This window comes from Cloeon dipterum, chromosome 4, assembly GCF_949628265.1.
Source record: "Cloeon dipterum chromosome 4, ieCloDipt1.1, whole genome shotgun sequence".
NCBI lineage: Eukaryota > Metazoa > Arthropoda > Insecta > Ephemeroptera > Baetidae > Cloeon > Cloeon dipterum.
The window spans coordinates 11,819,837-11,836,262 of record NC_088789.1 but is presented as its reverse complement, the minus strand read 5'-3'; the positions used below and the strand labels follow the sequence as shown (position 1 = coordinate 11,836,262).

Here is a 16,426-nt window from a genome sequence, read left to right as displayed (position 1 = left end):
AGGCACGCCCACAAAACAGTTGGTTAGATGCGAATGGTGAGTAGAAAGTGTTTTGATGTTGTCTTGATTTCTGAAACCTTGAATAATTAGTTTTAATGCCCCTTCACATCATTAAACAAGTAAACTTGACTTTAATCTTGTTGCTAAATATTTTACTTTCGTTTATTATAACAGTACAAAGTCCTAACCACAAAACTCCGTTTGTGGTATCTTTACTCCATTCAACACTTACTTCCAATCTAAGCACAGCCATCAGAGGTTGAGGGGGGCGAGGCTTTGAAATTGAAAGGAAACGCGGGAGCAACTTGAGCCTATCGTCCTCCTTAACTGTGAAAGCAAATTTTTCCACCATAAAAATGATAAAATTTAATGATTACTAGATTTCATGCTGAAAATAAGCAATACGCAGTTATATTTTAGCTGATGCGCTTGCGCTTATTATTTACAAAATTAATCAGATGGTTAAGGCACATTTTTAAAGAGATCTTGTTTCTCAGTTCATAAACCGTCATAAACAATCAGAATGTAAAATTTTTAAAAACTTAATAACTGTTTGTTCTATTTCCTATGAAGATTTCTGGGATTTTTCGTTGTGAAGGATTGCTAGAAGATGCGTGAAATTGGGCAAGTTGTTGCTGCAGAATTCGAGGGCATCCTAAAATAGTATTAGATTAACTCAAATAAATAATTGTGAACAGACTAATACATACCTGTAAATTCCACTCATTCATGTCATTTAGTTCCAAATTCAGCCTTGTGATCAGAAACCCAACATGCCTGAGAAGTTTGTGCTTGCTCATGAATCGCCTACTGATCACTGGGATCTGCCTTTCTCTAGAGGACGCCTTGATCAAAGAGAGAGTCTGGGACTCGGCCTAGGAAAAGTTTGGTCATTAGTGGAAAATGTTTAGCTAAAATTAAACCAACATCATCAACAAACAAGTCTAACAAAGTGTGATAAATGCTTTCCAAACTGGCCAGCTCTGCGGTTTTGCTTCTCTTCACTGCACTTGTTAGAGTTTTGGACCTTTCTCTGTACCTGCAGTTAAAATCATATGTATAAAAGATCATCTTCCATATTGTTGGTGAATAAGCTTACCCAAGAACAAGATTTGCAGAAAGCTCAAGAAGGTGAGGAGAACCACTGATAAAGCAGCCAATTATCAAACTGCTTGGTGCAACAGTGTAGAATTGAAAGCTTCGATGAAGAGTGCGTTCAATATTTGAGAGCTGGAATCATAATATTTAATATTTGTTATCAAAAACAGTACTGTATAAATCACCTTCAAATAGTGATTGATACCACTTATTTTCAACTCTTCTAGACTCAAAATGCCCTTAGCTGCAATACAGTGGTTGTACATTTTCTCAATGGACTTAGTTACCATCTCAAGTGACTTGGAAGGGTTCCATTCAAAATCATCCGCTTGCTTGTCAGCAAATTCCATCAGCTAAAGAGCAAAGTTAATTGATCAAGCAAACAATTTTGACTAGCTAAAAATAAAAAAATTTAATAACAAGCATGAAGCGCGATAAATTATAAGTTAGGGCATGATTCATTTTAATTGAATGCAAAATCAAATACCATATTGAAAGCCATACTCCAGAGGGCTTCAATGACTAAACATTTGTGCTGGAATTTGCTCGTGCTAAATGCCTGCTCCAATGGAATAAGGGTGTTGCTCTTGAGATCTGCAGAAGACATATATTAGTTTTTTTAACAATTTCTGCAGCTTAATTGGATTTACCTTCTGGGCCACTAAATTGAGGCCAAGTAGTGAGTTTTAAGACCAAAGGCAAATACTTTGTGTTCTGGTTATACATCAGGAAGTCTCTGTAGTAGCTGGTGATGACGCTCGATCCCTTCTGATCAATTTCTTGCTTGGTGATCACACATGTCAACAAAGATGCAATGTCTTCCTCTAAGTTATTTACACAGTAGAATATTTCCACTAAAAACAAAAATGAGTTTAAATAATTATAAGAGAACAGAAAATCATACACGTAGAAAACATCATTCGAAGGCAGTAATTGAACCGAGATTTGACGTCATCATTCTGATATTTCAAATAAAACACTGCCTCAGGGTTAGTGATCAGCGACAAAATTTGAGCAGGCGTCCTTGCTGAAAGGATATTGGCTGCTACGTCTTTCATTCTGTTAAACAATTCCGATTTAATTACAAAATTCTGAACCTAAAGCCACTTTAATACGTTTCACACTGAAGCAGCTCCTTCCCCTTGGTGTGCTGGGCAGCATCTATATTGTAACTAACTGCAGGCAACACCTCATCATGTTTTTTGGTTTTCTTCTGGAAAAATATGTTATAAGTTGGGTTGCTTTAAATGGTGAATATATCTTTAACCTTCTTCTGCATAGCCCAGCGAATCCTAGCAAAATTGTAGCTGTCATCATTGTGTGCTGCATTTTCTGCTCTCACAGAGGCAACTTCCAGGTCATCTAGCAGTCGCTTCTCAGCACTTGAATTGAAATCAGAAGTGATGACTGGAATCTGCATGGGCATCATGTCTGGCCGAAGTGCTTTGAACAAGCTGCAGTAGAAATGAAATTTGCTTTCGCGATAAGATATTAAATAGCAATTAGATAAAATTGAACCTTAGAATGTGTAGAAGTGGTTGACTTTGCTGTTTCAACTTGTTAAATTCATTCAACAAGTATTGAGTCCTGGATCGCGTGACTAAATCAGGGGTGGTGATCAACTCCAAGAATTTGGCGTGTGGCATTTTCTAAGGATAAAAAATGATTATCATTATTTTTTATGATCCTCATTGAAAAAGGGAACAAAACTAATCGTCAGTACTCACAAAGGAATGGATATCAAATCCGCGGCAGAATGAATCATAACACCAATTGATATCGTCAGCTTGAATTAATTCAAACTTGAGGGCACCTGAAATAGTATTAATTTCAGCAAATAAGAACTGTGCGCTCAGTTATGATTGTATTAGAGGTCTCAGCCAGCCACGCTACGCCACATCAGCCGGCAATTTTTGGGTCATGTGGGCAACCGTCAGCCGCCATTAAAAAGAATCAAAAATTGAAAGGTGCAAGAGAAAAATGTTTTCAGGCTCTTTGGGCCTTTTAAGCACTATAAAACTTCACGTTTGAAATATTGTCACCAGCGCCAGCTGTCAGGCAAAAAATTCTGCTACGCCCTGCTAATTTCGCAGCCGAGACCTCTAGATTTAATATAACTTTCAAGTTACACACCTATGAACCACATGAAAGTAGTTTTTGAAGCATTTTTGGGCATATGAAGCCAATGAGTCATGAACCAAACAACCAAAATTTCTAAAGATTCTTTTTTTAGTCTGGTCTTTGGGATGAGTCCTCGTATCATCTTTTGCAATGCGGTAGAGGCTTTAAACATTGGAAATTTTTTAAAATATGACACAAATTATCGTTCAATCTTACGAAAATTAGATCTCTTCATATCAATTTTTGACAAGGCTAATACTAAGGCATGAAATTCTTCTTGATTCAGCCCAATGAGTATAGCATGTCTTTCCACATGTTCCATAGCAACTGAGAACGCGTCTGAATTGTACCTAGCCCGTCCGTCTGAAAACAAAAAATAATAAATCACACTGAAATAAAATATCATCATGATAGGTTTAACATAAAGGTAAGTATGTAGATACTCTCGATATAATATGATGAATGTACATACATACATAATAATTAACATTTAGTATCATAATGCATAAAATTTAATCACGATTCGTTGTTTATACTCACCAGCTATGCTCTTAAGAAGCGAGTATAGGTTTTTGACATGAGTGTCCATTGTCTATAAAAACGTGAGACAAGCAGCAGCAGGATAAAATTAAATGTCCATGTAAACCATTGAATAGCGTTCTGTTTTCATCAGTTTTCTCATGGGTGCAATCAATTACCCACGCAATGAGCTGAATTTTAAAACATCAACAAGGCTGTGGTCAGAGTAGTGTGGATGCCTGTCAGCAATCTGCATCCGTTTCGATTCCGCAGGTATTAAAGTTAGACGAGTTGTAAGGCGTTAAGTCAAGAGGAATTTTCCGACTTGTCTGTTTGTGACGTTAGTATTTTACCGCTGTTTACAAAGTTGAACGCGGGAAAGCTGAAACTAAACATCTATGGTTTAAACGAAACTGCACTGATTGGTTATGGTTAACTGCCAAAAAGGGGCGAAGCACTGACCTTGAATTTTGGTGATGTTTGTTTTAAAATAATGGCGCGAACCTTGCCAATGCTAAAAACTGCTTATTGTTAGCAGGTCCTTCTGTATGTACCGATGGCTGAATAAACTCATTCATATTTTACTTTACTAGTTTTCACGTGTGTAGTAAATATTTTAAATAATATTATTAATTAAATTGTTAATTTGTTTGATAATTTTCTTTATTGTGGGGTTGTTACCTCATCTAATCAAAAAATAGAATCCTTTCTAGCTACAGAAAAATTAAGTTTTGTTGTTTGATAAACAATACACCGAGGAAGCTATGCATTTAATTTGAAGTGAGAAATAATTATGATACATAATTATGCTCCTCTTTAAATGTTTATCGTGTGAAACTGAAGTACATAAATATGGGCACAATAAATAATGCGATTAAAAATAGAAACAATTTTCTAGTTTAAATAGACAATTGTATAATGTAATGTAACTTCGTTACTTTGGACTATCAATACATAAAGAGCTTTGGTTGCTAAGTTATTTGCAGAACTTTAGAGGCAGAAAACCCATAATAATTTACATGTAAAAATGCGGCAGGGGTATACCATTCAACTTGAAAGTTTGTATATCAGGTGTTGTTCTGTAGTTCAGATTAAATGCTTCTGAAACTGTAAAATATTACTGTGTTATATTCGCTCTTGCTTCCAGGGATTTGAATTTTCCTCCACAAATTGAAAACAGTTGAAATAGTTAAGTTAGCATTCCAATTTTATTAACTTAAAGGCCAAATACATATAATGCTCAAAAGTAGAAAACTTGAAACTTAATTAATTGTAAATTTAATGATTTAAATTTAATTTCCGAAATCTGTGTCCATGGCCTCTTCCTGAGGAGCAGCAGGATCTGCTGCAGGTGGTTGGGCAGGCTCAGCAGCTGCGGCAGCCGCTGCAGCTTGTGCACCTCCGCGACGCTCTTCTCCCTCAATGGCAGTCAAAAGCCGGGACATTTCTTCCTCACCATAGATGGTGAAATCCAAGCCAGCACCAACCACACCAATTGAAACATTCTAAGTGAACCAAAGTCATTATAGCAAACGCGGCTGATGATATTATTTAAATGTTAGATATGATTTAATGAATCTAAGAAGAGTTAAATTATGACAGTAGCAACATTGATGCAAAAAACAATACTACCAGTGCTCTTAAATTAACATTGCACAATGCACATTTGAATTATTTAATTCCATTTCTTTGCTTAATTCTCCTGCATAAGACAAATATATTCTAATATAAAAAATAGTTGTTAAATGAGATTTTTAGTTCAAGAAGCTAGCAGTACATAAAAAATGCAATCTCGGAAATAATTATAAAGTCTACTTGCCTTGGTACTAAGCTCAACTTCGTTGGGCAAAGTGTCTCTCAGAGCCCTTAGGCCGTGCTTTACCAGCTCCTCAACGTCACAATCAGCAAACTTGTCCAGATTCTTCTCCAAATATGTACGAGCGCTCTGAGACCTGGCTCCAATCGCCATTGCTTTGCAGTCATAGAAGTTTGCCGACGGACAAGTCTGGTAGATATGAGGGCCATTGTCCTGAAATTGGGTTAGTTTAGCATATATTTTAAATTTTTAGCAGTTAACTATTGGCACATATTTTTTGGGAAAATTTCCTTACATCATATCCAGCTACCAGGAGTCCCACACCATACGGTCTGCGATCATATCTTTGTGTGCAGACTTGCATCTTGTTGCCAACATCAGTGATAAGTCTTGACACTGGCAGAGCGTCATCATGAGAATAGCGGTAGTTGAGACACTCAGTGCGCATGTATCGGCTAAAAGTGAAAATAGGCAATAATATTACTTTATCTTTCTTATTTTTTTATATAACTATTCACCTGAGGACTCTAGCATCCGCAGTGAGTCCAGCAATAGAAATTCCAATGTGATTATCAATGGGAATTAATTTCTTCTGATGAGCTGACAGTTCAGAAGAGGCCCTCTTCAGAGCCAAAATCACAGCATGTGTCTTGCTTTTCAAGCCGACGGTTGCTGAACCTAGCTTGACTGCCTCCATGGCATACTCCACCTTATATGATCAAAGCTGTGAGTTCAAAAAATATGCACGCAAGAGGCTACTCTCACCTGGTGGAGTCTGCCCTGTGGGCTCCAAACAGTGACATCGCTGTCGTACTGGTTGCGAAACTGAAAGTAAAAAATGAAATTAAAGCATACATAATGTAACACACAACATTAATTTAGCTCGTTAACTTAAATCAAGTAATAGTGGTTGAGCATTGAGCATAAAATTTAATCTTACTGTAGAAGCTAAAATCGCTTTTGCCGGTTTGGGGATGTCATTGTGAGTGCTCAATATGTATGAGCAAATTTTGTAAAACAAGATCAGAAAAAAGAGTACACAAGCCAAAAAATAACTGAATATTTTATTTAATATTGTTTGAAACGTAATTAATGCACGTTTTGGCTCCTCGGAAACTTCTAGTCAATGTTTTTCGTTGGTTAGAAATAGGAAACTTACCATGATTGACTGACAACAAACTCAAAACTTGCCGATTCACAACACACGACACAGCTTTTTAGATAGAGTTGGTAAAGAACTAAGGAGTAGAGAAGAGCGAGAGGCCATTTTATTTAATTTGATTGATTGCGATGCAATATTGACTTGGTGCTCTATTTAAATAAATGAAAATTTAAATTTACTTTTGTTTGAAAAGTTAAGGTTTCACGGTAATTTAAGGGAACAGTTAGGTTTTTTATTATCACATTTTAGCTCTTTTTATTACTACCCTACGCGCTATTCTTCGTTGCTATTTTGGCGTTGTCCCGCAAGATGGCTCTAACAGTAATGTTGTTTCACATGTTTAGTCGTTCGCCGTACTTCATTATCCAAAGCCCATGCACTTCCCGGTGTATACACGATCTCTACCTACCTCTTTCGAGATAGGATTTTTAAAAATTTGAATATCAGCTTTAAAATTTTAACGCCGCGTGCCGTGAAACACCAAACTTAGCTAAGACACCCCAGTGTCCCAAGATAACATGTTGTGAATCAATTTTGTTTTTTGCCTCAAGAAACTGATTCAACTAAAAATGCTGGTCAACCTCGTTCGTCGATGTTTTGTTCCTCACCAGAACTCTTTGTTATCAAATCTTGTTATCCCTAGTCTCGGTCCTAGAAAGGGCCTCTTACATTTTCCTCACCTTGCGGCTGGCAGCAGGACTTTCAGCCAGTTAAGATGCGGCATGTGCCGTCGAAGACCACTGGAAGTAACAAGCTTTACCCCCTATACCAAGTCTTGCCAAAAATATGAGAAGAAAGAAGAAGCTAGCAGCTTGCAATTTATTCAAATGAGATACATCAGCTCGGCTCAACTTGTCGATAGCACCCCTAAGAGTATACAACCGTACTTGAGGCTCATGCGATTGGACAGACCAATTGGTATGCATTGTTAAGATGATGAAAATAACATTTTTAAGAATGCTTTTATTCAGGTTCTTGGCTTCTGTTTTGGCCATGCGGCTGGGCGATAGCAGGCAGTGCAGCCCCAGGTTGCTTGCCAGACATAGCCTTGCTGTCCCTCTTTGGTGCTGGAGCTGTGATAATGAGAGGCGCAGGCTGTACTATCAATGACATGTGGGACAAAGACATAGATGGAAAAGTAAATACTGCGCTAAAATTTAAATCATTTTCCGTAATATGTGTCTTCATAACAATGTTCCAGGTTAGTAGGACGAAGGATCGACCGCTCGTCAGTGGACAGTTGACTCGAGGGGATGCTCTAGTCTTTCTGGCTGGGCAGTTAGGCCTTGGATTGGCGATCTTGCTGCAACTTAATTGGTACAGCATTGTCCTCGGAGCCAGTTCATTAGGTAGAAACAAAGCCCTAGCCTCAAAACTTTCTCTAATTTTTCTTTCAGGTCTGGTCATTGTGTATCCCTTGATGAAGAGAATTACTCACTGGCCACAGCTGGTTCTTGGCATGACCTTCAACTGGGGTGCGCTCCTCGGTTGGTCTGCAGTTCAGGGTTCTTGTGACTGGTCAGCTTGTCTACCTCTCTACGCAGCTGGCGTCTGCTGGACAATTATTTATGACACAATTTATGCCCATCAGGTACGTCTTGAATTTTTAGCCCTATTAGTATGTTCAGTGTTTTTTTCTACTTAGGATAAAGCTGAGGACCTATTGATGGGCATAAAGTCAACTGCAATAAGGTTTGGGGAGAATACAAAATTGTGGCTATCAGGCTTTGCACTGGCCATGTCCTCAAGCCTTATCCTTTCTGGACTGAACTGTGATCAAACTTGGCCATATTTCCTGTCGGTTGGTGTCATATCAGCTCACATCTCGCACCAGGTAAACCAAATTAAATTACATTGATGGTAACATTTCTGATCTTTTTGCAGCTCTACACTTTGGATATTTCCCAGGCAAACGACTGCGCCAGAAAATTTGTGTCTAACCATTACGTCGGTCTGCTGCTCTTCCTGGGGATCGTGTTTGGGAATTATTTAAAGAACAGAACTACGCCCAAGGTAACAGTGGAAGTTGATACCAAAGAGAAAGTCGCGTTATTCCAGTAAAATTACCAGGTGTGAAACGATAATAAAAGATTTAATCAAACTGCATTTCTAGATTTTTAACTAATCAACTTTAATGCTTCGAGCAATCTCATAGTCTTCTTTAGTCATGAGTTGCTCCTTTGCCTTGCAGCTGTTCACAATGTTTGGCAACACAATAGCTATGTAACCCTCCGCCTGAGGACGTTGAGCAATGAGGTTAGGGTCTGAAATCATTTTCTCGTTGAACTCTATTAGCTTTCCATTGAGGCAACTGCAAATACTGTAGCTACTTCCGTCACTACATTCTACAAAACAAAGAGGAGAGCTTGGTTGCAGGACCTGTGCTCCATTTTTGCCTTTGCCTGAAACCTTGTTTTGCCTGCGATCAACATTCTTGGAAATCTCAAAATTAAACTTGACCACTTCCTTCTTCTCGGTAATTATGGGATGTGTCGGGGCCAGTGTCACCAGGCAGATTTTATTCGAGTGAAAGAGGATGCAAAGGTCTTCTCCCTCGATTCCACTCGCATTGAGGACATAACGCGGTGTGTAGTAGCGTTCTGACACTGTCAAAATTTTTTCCACCATCTCAAAACTGCGCTCAATTGGCGGAGCAATGTAAACTTCTGTGGTGCTCATTTTTAAAATAGACTAAGTCGAATTTGACTGCTTTTTTAACTCTTCCAAGTTTTTAAGCACCCTCTCTTGCCGTTCCTGCGCCTTAACCTGGTTCCTCTTTCTGTAGATTTCTCTCTGGAAAAAAAATCAAAAGTAATATAAACTAAACAGGGCACATTATTTCAGCTCACTTCGTTCTTTAAACAAACGGTCATCTGCTTATATAACGAGCTGCACTGGCCGAAGAACTTTCCAACTTTATGCTGAAAATGATAAATAATTTTTTGAAATTTCCTTGCAAAACATGCGAGACAAAATTGAATTGAATTGCTTTTATTCTTGCCTCTTCGTAACAGTTATGGAGTTCTGTGATTACTTTGTTGCACTCATCCGTATGAAGGTGAGGCGAAAGGTCAGGATGCATTCTGGTTCGATTCTTCCTTATCCAAATAGCCTTTTTTCTGGCCGACCAGATTGCTGCTAGGGCCACAGTAAAACAAAAATGTACTGTTACTGTATGAATATAAATTTCTGTTACATAATAACTTCATCAACTTAACACATTTTATTTCACGCTCTAATTTATTGAATCCTCCAGGATCATCATAATAATAATAAATAAATAAAAAACTCTAAATTTATAAATGAACATAAAATATATACCCATATAATAATTTTACCTTCAGAGAAATTGTTAAATTTCGCCGTCGCTTTGCCACCTGATCAGTGATCAGTGCATGTGTTTAGTATAATATTGTGTCACGTGTACCATTGGTGGTAGCTAGGTGGCACCACCATCAATATAATTTAAAAATGTATGGAATCTCTTCAGCCGCGAGACCGGACAAGTCAAGATAACAGTTGGTCTAGGGGAAAACTTCGCTTTTCCTTTTTTCAATGAGCTCATAAATTTGCTACATTTACCTATTAGCTAAAAAAAAACTAATCGTGATGAAAGGATAATGGCAAAAATAGCATTAAAACTTGACACCAAAGGCTCTTGTATACGCGGCATCCAGGTTTCACAAAAAATAACACAAGACAAGAAATATATTTTATTATAGCTTTTATTAAATCACAATATAAATTTGATCCGCATTTTTTCTTGCCTGTAATTTGAATTCCAATTTCATTGTAATCAAAAGTATATATTTTAATAAACTATTCATTCAATAACCAAGCAAAAGGCATTTTTAAGTGAAATACTTTACAATTATTTCCACACGGTTGGTGATTTTGAGCTTTATTTGTGTAAGTAAGCAAATTGCATAATATTAATATCTAAACTTACATAAAACAATAAATAATGTTACCTGTGTAATCTCATTTTTAACAGATAAATTGAAAAGGTACGTTGGGGGAAAGTTAAGAAAATCAGGAACAAACAAATTAAAAAAACAATTATGTGAACGTGACCATTAATCATCATTTGCTAAAAACAATTTACCCAATCTGCACTTGGGCGTTATTTCTTGTCAAGATTGCTCTTTTTTCTCTTGATTAAGAAGGTGCGGACCTGAAAATTTAATGGCTACGGCTCCAATAGGAGCGGTGACTAGGATGGAGAGCACAGCGATAGTTAAAACCTGTTCGCCTAAATGAATTATTTCTTCAGGTGCATTTGTTTCTCTAGCAAGATCCAGGGCAATCGGCGCGAGTAGAGCCTATTTTAATAAATATCATTTCATTGATTTCAATTTATCAAAAATGCACTTCTTACTTGAACAGTCGCTTTGGGAAACCATGCGATGGCGATAAATAGTCTCTCTTTCAAGCTGAGTATTCCATTTACTGTGATAAGCCATACGGTTGTAACTCGAATCTGTCGGGTACCAGTAACAAGAAATACAAATGTGAAAATTGTTAGTTGGAGATTACTTACACATAAGCCAAAAAATAAGACTGCTAATCCAAAGAGCAGGGTTGAAGTTTCCAATTCTGAAAATTTTATTTCAGTTCCGATCAGCCCAAATAAAATTGGCTGAAAAATAACCCAAGCCGTAGAGAAAAATCCTTCAACCGTTTTGGTGATCTAAAAATACAGTTAATGTTACTATTACAAGTCTGTTTTGCTTGTCAGAAACGGATACATTTGCGTTGTTAGGATTTGAAAGCCATCCACTGGATGCCACAAATGCTGCGACAATCAAACCAAGGGGACCAGCACCGCCAAATCCAATTCGTTCACTTCCCAACACGGACAAAATACCTCCACCAAGCAGGAGCAATATTCTCCAGATTTTTATGTTGCTCTGAAATCAGTTCGTGTTTTATTTTTTGTTACATTTCTAGATAGATTCCAACTTCTTCTCGGTGGGGAACATAAACAATCAAGAGTCCATAGCATAATCCAAAAGCAATTCCTATTAATATTTCAATAGGCCCCTGCAAAATCAGCATTGTAAGATTTCCACCTAAAAGGACATAACAACTATGAAAATCATCTTTGGCTCATTACAATTTAAAAATACCTTGATCAGTGAAAATAAGACCTAAGAAAATTCCAAAGAGAGAAATGGCTGCAATGTCATCCAAACTGGAAGCAGCAATTACCAACGTCGCAATCCCTTTATCTTCACCATAGCCTTGCTCCTTTAGACCAAGAAGGGACGGAACTACGACTGCCGGCGATACCGCACCAAGAACGCACCTTCAAGATGACAAAATTATTTTTTTTTAATAATTTGATTTAATATTGCTACAATACCCTAGGAGTATTCCCCAGAGCCACGGCATTCTCAGCAATATGTTTGCAGCAAACATCACAGTGGCAGCCTCTAAGAGGCAAGGACAAAAGGCAAGACGAAGTACAGTGCAGCTAAGTCGCTTAAGAGCCATGGGATCAAGACCCAATCCCGCTTTAATTAAAATAACAACCATGGCAAGTTTCCTGAAAAAGTTAAATAATTGCACCATTACTAAATTGAGAACGGCATTCAAAATGCGCATTTATTTTTACCTGAGAGTGGACACAGCATCCAAGTAAGTACCTTCAAGGTTAAATGCTCCAACGTTTTTAAGCATGATTCCTGCAATAAGCATGCCCAACAATGGTGGGAGCTTGCAAAGGCTCGCCTAAATTAAAATTATCGTTGAGAATTGGGGCAGGAACAAATAATTTAAAATCGTACCAAAAATCCAAGTGCGAGGGCTACTAATGTAAGCATGACCAACTGGAAAATTCCTCCGTCAGGAGGCATTGCAGCATTTCCAAGTAGCGAAATTAACGCTCCGAAAGTCAAAAGGGTGCCCGCGATCGCCAAGCACAAGCTCATCAGATGGGAATACTGGGGGCACAGGACTTCTGGTCGGATGGTGCTCCATAGATTTGAAATATACCCTTTTGTTTTATCGGCCTCTTCACCCCCATCATCAGTTTGAATATCCACGCCTTCGACAGTTTTTTCAGGAGCGGTAGCAGTAGTCTCCATGTTGGTAAAGTAAAATGCGTCAGCTGGAACGAATATTAAAACTGATCACAAGTGGACAGCAACTAATTGACCTATGTGATCAAAACACATTGACCTGGTGAAACAATCTTGTGCATATAGTGTGTATTCTACAGGGTGCACTCTTCAAATGGAATATTTTTATACTCAGATCATGATAAGGAAGATAAGGAATGCGTTATCTGGAAAACAAATCAAAACTAGCGAAGCTTTAGCAATGAAAAGCTTAGCAAATTAATTAGTTAACTTATTTGTCTATTAATATATACATATAAACATTATTATGAGTCTTTTGTACTTGATCTTTTTCATACAAACCAAGTTATTTTTACTGTATTGGCTATTAGGACCAGGTTAAAAATATATCAAGGTGTGAAAATTGCTCTCTATTTTCATTCAAATTTTATAAAAATTAATAAATTGTCCAGTCTTAAGCATATAATTATATAGACGTGATAAATAATTATAAAATTTAATTTTAAGTGCAGATCCAACTGAGTTGTCAAATGTGAGGATTTTAGGACTCAATCCTACTATATATATATTGAAGGTGTATTAAGAAAAAGAGAAATATAACATGCAATTTTGATAACATTTTTAGTTCTACTATTTTATTCCAAACTCCCAAGTGCTTATGCACATATGGGGCAAATTTCACAACCAACTAGACCAAAAATCTTTTACTTTCTTACATCACCTTACCTAATTTCACCATGTATATTTAATATAAGAATGTATGAAAAATATGAAGTCCTCTATCGCAAAATTTTCTATATAATTAATTGTTGCAAAATGTTGCTTACGTTAAAAAGCTTTACTATTAGTCAAATCATCTGTCTGTGATTCAATTTATAAATTTCCGTTTTATACGAATTTTATAAATAAAATTCGTATAAAACGGAAAATGAATGGAAAGGTCCGCGAATTAAAAACATAAACTAATTTAACTGAGGATACAATTTTATGTTGCAAAAATTTGCACCAGCGAAGGTTTTCTTTTTAATTTTCCAATAAAAAAACGTTTCTTCCCGGAAACCTCGCAAACGCGCTTATACGCGCACGTAAAAACACGCCTTAGGGTGTCTTTGAGCAGTGCTTGTTTTATATTAATTGCGCAATGCGCACCCCTTGTACACAACACAGAGACGAATATCTTATTAAAAAAGAATTACAGAAACACCTGCACAAGCCATTGCTTTATTGTTTAATTATAAAACTAAATTTGTGTGTAAAAATGACACGTCTATTAATACCTTCTCCAGATTTTTGGTTTAAAGCTTCTGGATACGTTGCACCTGCTCTGACCTCAACTCATCCTTCACCTTGTTCACAGCGTTCGGCGTTGACAGTCTTAGATTTTGCCGATTTTGCGGTGGCTGACGCACGCCCCGTTGTTATGCTGTTCTCCATTGAGGACATCTGTGTTCTCCCTTCAACATCACTACGGATCTCGAATGGTAGCACATATCCATGCGCCACGACGGCCAACTCTGATGCTAAAACGCGAACCGTCGATTGTTTGTTGTTTGCGCGAAACCGCGGACTCATGCAAGCCAAGAAGCTGTGTTGGTCTTATTATATTATATAATTATTGTGCTTGCAAAAATCATGCGATTACTATATTTTGTTGGAATTATGCTCGACGATACTTTGCTTTGCGTTAAATTTTGATATCATTTTTGCAGAATATTTTCGTAGGATGCTACTTTTATTTCTTTCACTATTGTCAGATTTTGATGCTCCTCTTTTTTGAGTCATGTACCAAACAAACGTGACTTGATTGAATGCAGATAAGCCTGAAGCACCTACAGAGCTAGATTAAAGAATATCAAAGTTGATTACAATTTTATTACTATATTTGAACATAAATTAGTCTTTTTCCGTTTCCACTTTGAAGTATGCATAAAATTTCCCACTTTATTAGCCAAAACATTGCCCACAAGTGGGTTTTAGTGGCATTATGTGCAGCGAGAGATAAAGAGACAGTTCCCAGACTGCATTAATTCAGATTGTGCAAATTTAACATATATTTTATCTCTTGTTATCATCTTTGAGAGTGCTTAAGCTGGCCCACTTTTGAACAATCCCTGAAGATATGAAACGGACAATCTTTGACATGCATCTGCCGACAGTTCTAATTAAATTCATTGTTAATTTATTATTTCTTCACAGATGTCAATGTATTGAAACCAGTCAACGAGTATTTACATTAAAAAACAGAAAAGTTAGGCAACCTGCTGGACGCGGAAGTCGTGATAATTGCGTAGATATTTGAATGTTTGGAGTCGTGCAAATTAAATTAATTAGGATAAATGACAGTTCAAAATGATAATAAGTTTTTTTGTTTTAGTGCATTGCGAACAAAATCCAAGATCGGGTTAATTCAAAGCCTAATTTAAAAAACTGCACACATCAACTTGGAACTACATGATAGTCTGTGAAAAGCCTCAAACATATAAACATTTTATTAATTTGAATTTTATGAGCCATAAACTAATAGAAATTTCATAAAGGACGTTATTGATGGTATTATTTTGCTTTAATTGGCATTCATACTGCATGCCACTTATTGCTCCCTCGCGATATGTGTTTGTCTTGCAAACAAATAAATTAAAAAGCAAAAGTGCAAATAACATATTAATGAGGCAGGCGGTACTCCAAAAAGACTTATAAATTTGGAGAAGTTTACCCAGAAATTTTTAAAAAACGACTAGTCTTCAATAAAATTCAAGTAAAAAGTAAGGTCTGATATTGGTCAGTGTATATAGTCTTTTAATATGCTATATTGTGATATTTTTATCTGCAAACTTATTAATTGGGGGTAATTTTTTTTCTCAAAACTCATACTTTAAGTAAGTTATTTTTTTTCGAATATGCCTTCTACCAAAGCTGCCTCTTACTTAGAAAAATGTAAATGGTCGTACGCCGTTCAATTAAGTATTGCAATAATTAGTGTTTTTTTAGTAATCTTGTCAGCTCAAATAACGGTATTTTATTGAATCGCTTCAATGTCATAGGGTGGAAGGCAATATATTTTGCAGTATTTATAGGAGCAGATATATTTCTATTTTATGGAATCGATTTTTCTGGATTGCTTTTGTCGCTTGAAATTTGAAGTTCGGTTCCATTACATATAATAACTGGGTCTTCAAAATCGATTGTTTTTCTTGTGTGCTTGTAGCATTAAATGTGAAGTATTTTTTAATAAATCTATCATTTTGAGTAAGCTCTGGAGGGAGACAGTGAAGAGCAACATAATATTTGAAAAAGCACGCTCCACGACCTGAAAAAGTGGATGCGCTTCCTGAACAATAACTATTTGCTATAAATCCTCTCTCGATTACTCACGCTCCCTTGCCGTTTGAAAGACTCGATAGTTGACAGCATCCCAAATAGTGCATCGTAAGTCACGTCCAGCGTTTCACAGAAGAACCGCTTTGAAAAAAATGCTTTGGTTTCCAAAGTACACCATTTATTAACAAAAAACCTAACGGCTCAGTCAGTTCGTCAGTCGTGTAGTTCAGCCGTGAAAAGAAGCCCGCATGTGTGTTTAATTTTATATTATTTATCGTATTTAGACGCTCATCGCCGACTCATTGCTCG

At 36.9% G+C, this 16,426-nt stretch overlaps 5 protein-coding genes across 8 annotated transcripts; 1 reads left to right on the top strand and 4 right to left on the bottom strand.

Moving 5' to 3' along the window:
• Positions 1-397: 397 nt before the first annotated feature.
• Positions 398-4,109, bottom strand: LOC135942397 (uncharacterized). 2 transcript variants are annotated; one of them, XM_065488495.1, is made up of 15 exons: positions 3,760-4,109; positions 3,436-3,582; positions 3,232-3,381; positions 2,826-2,911; positions 2,617-2,747; positions 2,366-2,552; positions 2,214-2,311; positions 2,003-2,157; positions 1,749-1,952; positions 1,586-1,692; positions 1,284-1,451; positions 1,100-1,230; positions 928-1,039; positions 711-875; positions 398-655 (listed from the first exon to the last, which is right to left on the bottom strand). In XM_065488495.1, exons 1-15 carry the CDS (start codon positions 3,806-3,808, stop codon positions 566-568), a joined length of 1,980 nt encoding a protein of 659 aa, XP_065344567.1. In that variant the 5' UTR covers positions 3,809-4,109; the 3' UTR covers positions 398-565. The 2 variants fall into 2 exon arrangements, with proteins under 2 accessions (XP_065344567.1, XP_065344568.1); XM_065488496.1 differs by having other exon boundaries at positions 2,214-2,308.
• An 815-nt stretch (positions 4,110-4,924) lies between these two features.
• On the bottom strand, positions 4,925-6,843 carry Prosalpha6 (Proteasome alpha6 subunit). Its single transcript, XM_065489025.1, has 6 exons — positions 6,714-6,843; positions 6,320-6,379; positions 6,073-6,263; positions 5,850-6,009; positions 5,558-5,767; positions 4,925-5,243 (listed from the first exon to the last, which is right to left on the bottom strand). Exons 1-6 carry the CDS (start codon positions 6,714-6,716, stop codon positions 5,031-5,033), a joined length of 837 nt encoding a protein of 278 aa, XP_065345097.1. The 5' UTR covers positions 6,717-6,843; the 3' UTR covers positions 4,925-5,030.
• A 229-nt stretch (positions 6,844-7,072) lies between these two features.
• Positions 7,073-8,822, top strand: Coq2 (ubiquinone biosynthesis protein COQ2, mitochondrial). Its single transcript, XM_065489024.1, has 6 exons — positions 7,073-7,634; positions 7,688-7,854; positions 7,918-8,065; positions 8,114-8,307; positions 8,362-8,550; positions 8,601-8,822. The coding sequence occupies exons 1-6, from the start codon at positions 7,286-7,288 to the stop codon at positions 8,775-8,777; spliced, it is 1,224 nt and encodes a 407-aa protein (XP_065345096.1). The 5' UTR covers positions 7,073-7,285; the 3' UTR covers positions 8,778-8,822.
• On the bottom strand, positions 8,823-9,637 carry LOC135942747 (protein Abitram). The gene is made up of 2 exons (XM_065489027.1): positions 9,566-9,637; positions 8,823-9,509 (listed from the first exon to the last, which is right to left on the bottom strand). The coding sequence occupies exon 2, from the start codon at positions 9,393-9,395 to the stop codon at positions 8,838-8,840; it is 558 nt and encodes a 185-aa protein (XP_065345099.1). The 5' UTR covers positions 9,396-9,509; positions 9,566-9,637; the 3' UTR covers positions 8,823-8,837.
• A 949-nt stretch (positions 9,638-10,586) lies between these two features.
• Positions 10,587-14,228, bottom strand: LOC135943487 (sodium/hydrogen exchanger 9B2-like). 3 transcript variants are annotated; one of them, XM_065490032.1, is made up of 11 exons: positions 14,077-14,215; positions 12,900-13,005; positions 12,506-12,828; positions 12,334-12,449; positions 12,082-12,264; positions 11,846-12,024; positions 11,679-11,788; positions 11,465-11,626; positions 11,257-11,406; positions 11,095-11,196; positions 10,587-11,038 (listed from the first exon to the last, which is right to left on the bottom strand). In XM_065490032.1, exons 2-11 carry the CDS (start codon positions 12,919-12,921, stop codon positions 10,850-10,852), a joined length of 1,536 nt encoding a protein of 511 aa, XP_065346104.1. In that variant the 5' UTR covers positions 12,922-13,005; positions 14,077-14,215; the 3' UTR covers positions 10,587-10,849. The 3 variants fall into 3 exon arrangements, with proteins under 3 accessions (XP_065346104.1, XP_065346105.1, XP_065346106.1); XM_065490033.1 differs by lacking the exon at positions 12,900-13,005 and having other exon boundaries at positions 14,077-14,228; XM_065490034.1 differs by lacking the exons at positions 12,900-13,005; positions 14,077-14,215 and having other exon boundaries at positions 12,506-12,661; positions 12,714-12,839.
• Positions 14,229-16,426: the final 2,198 nt, after the last annotated feature.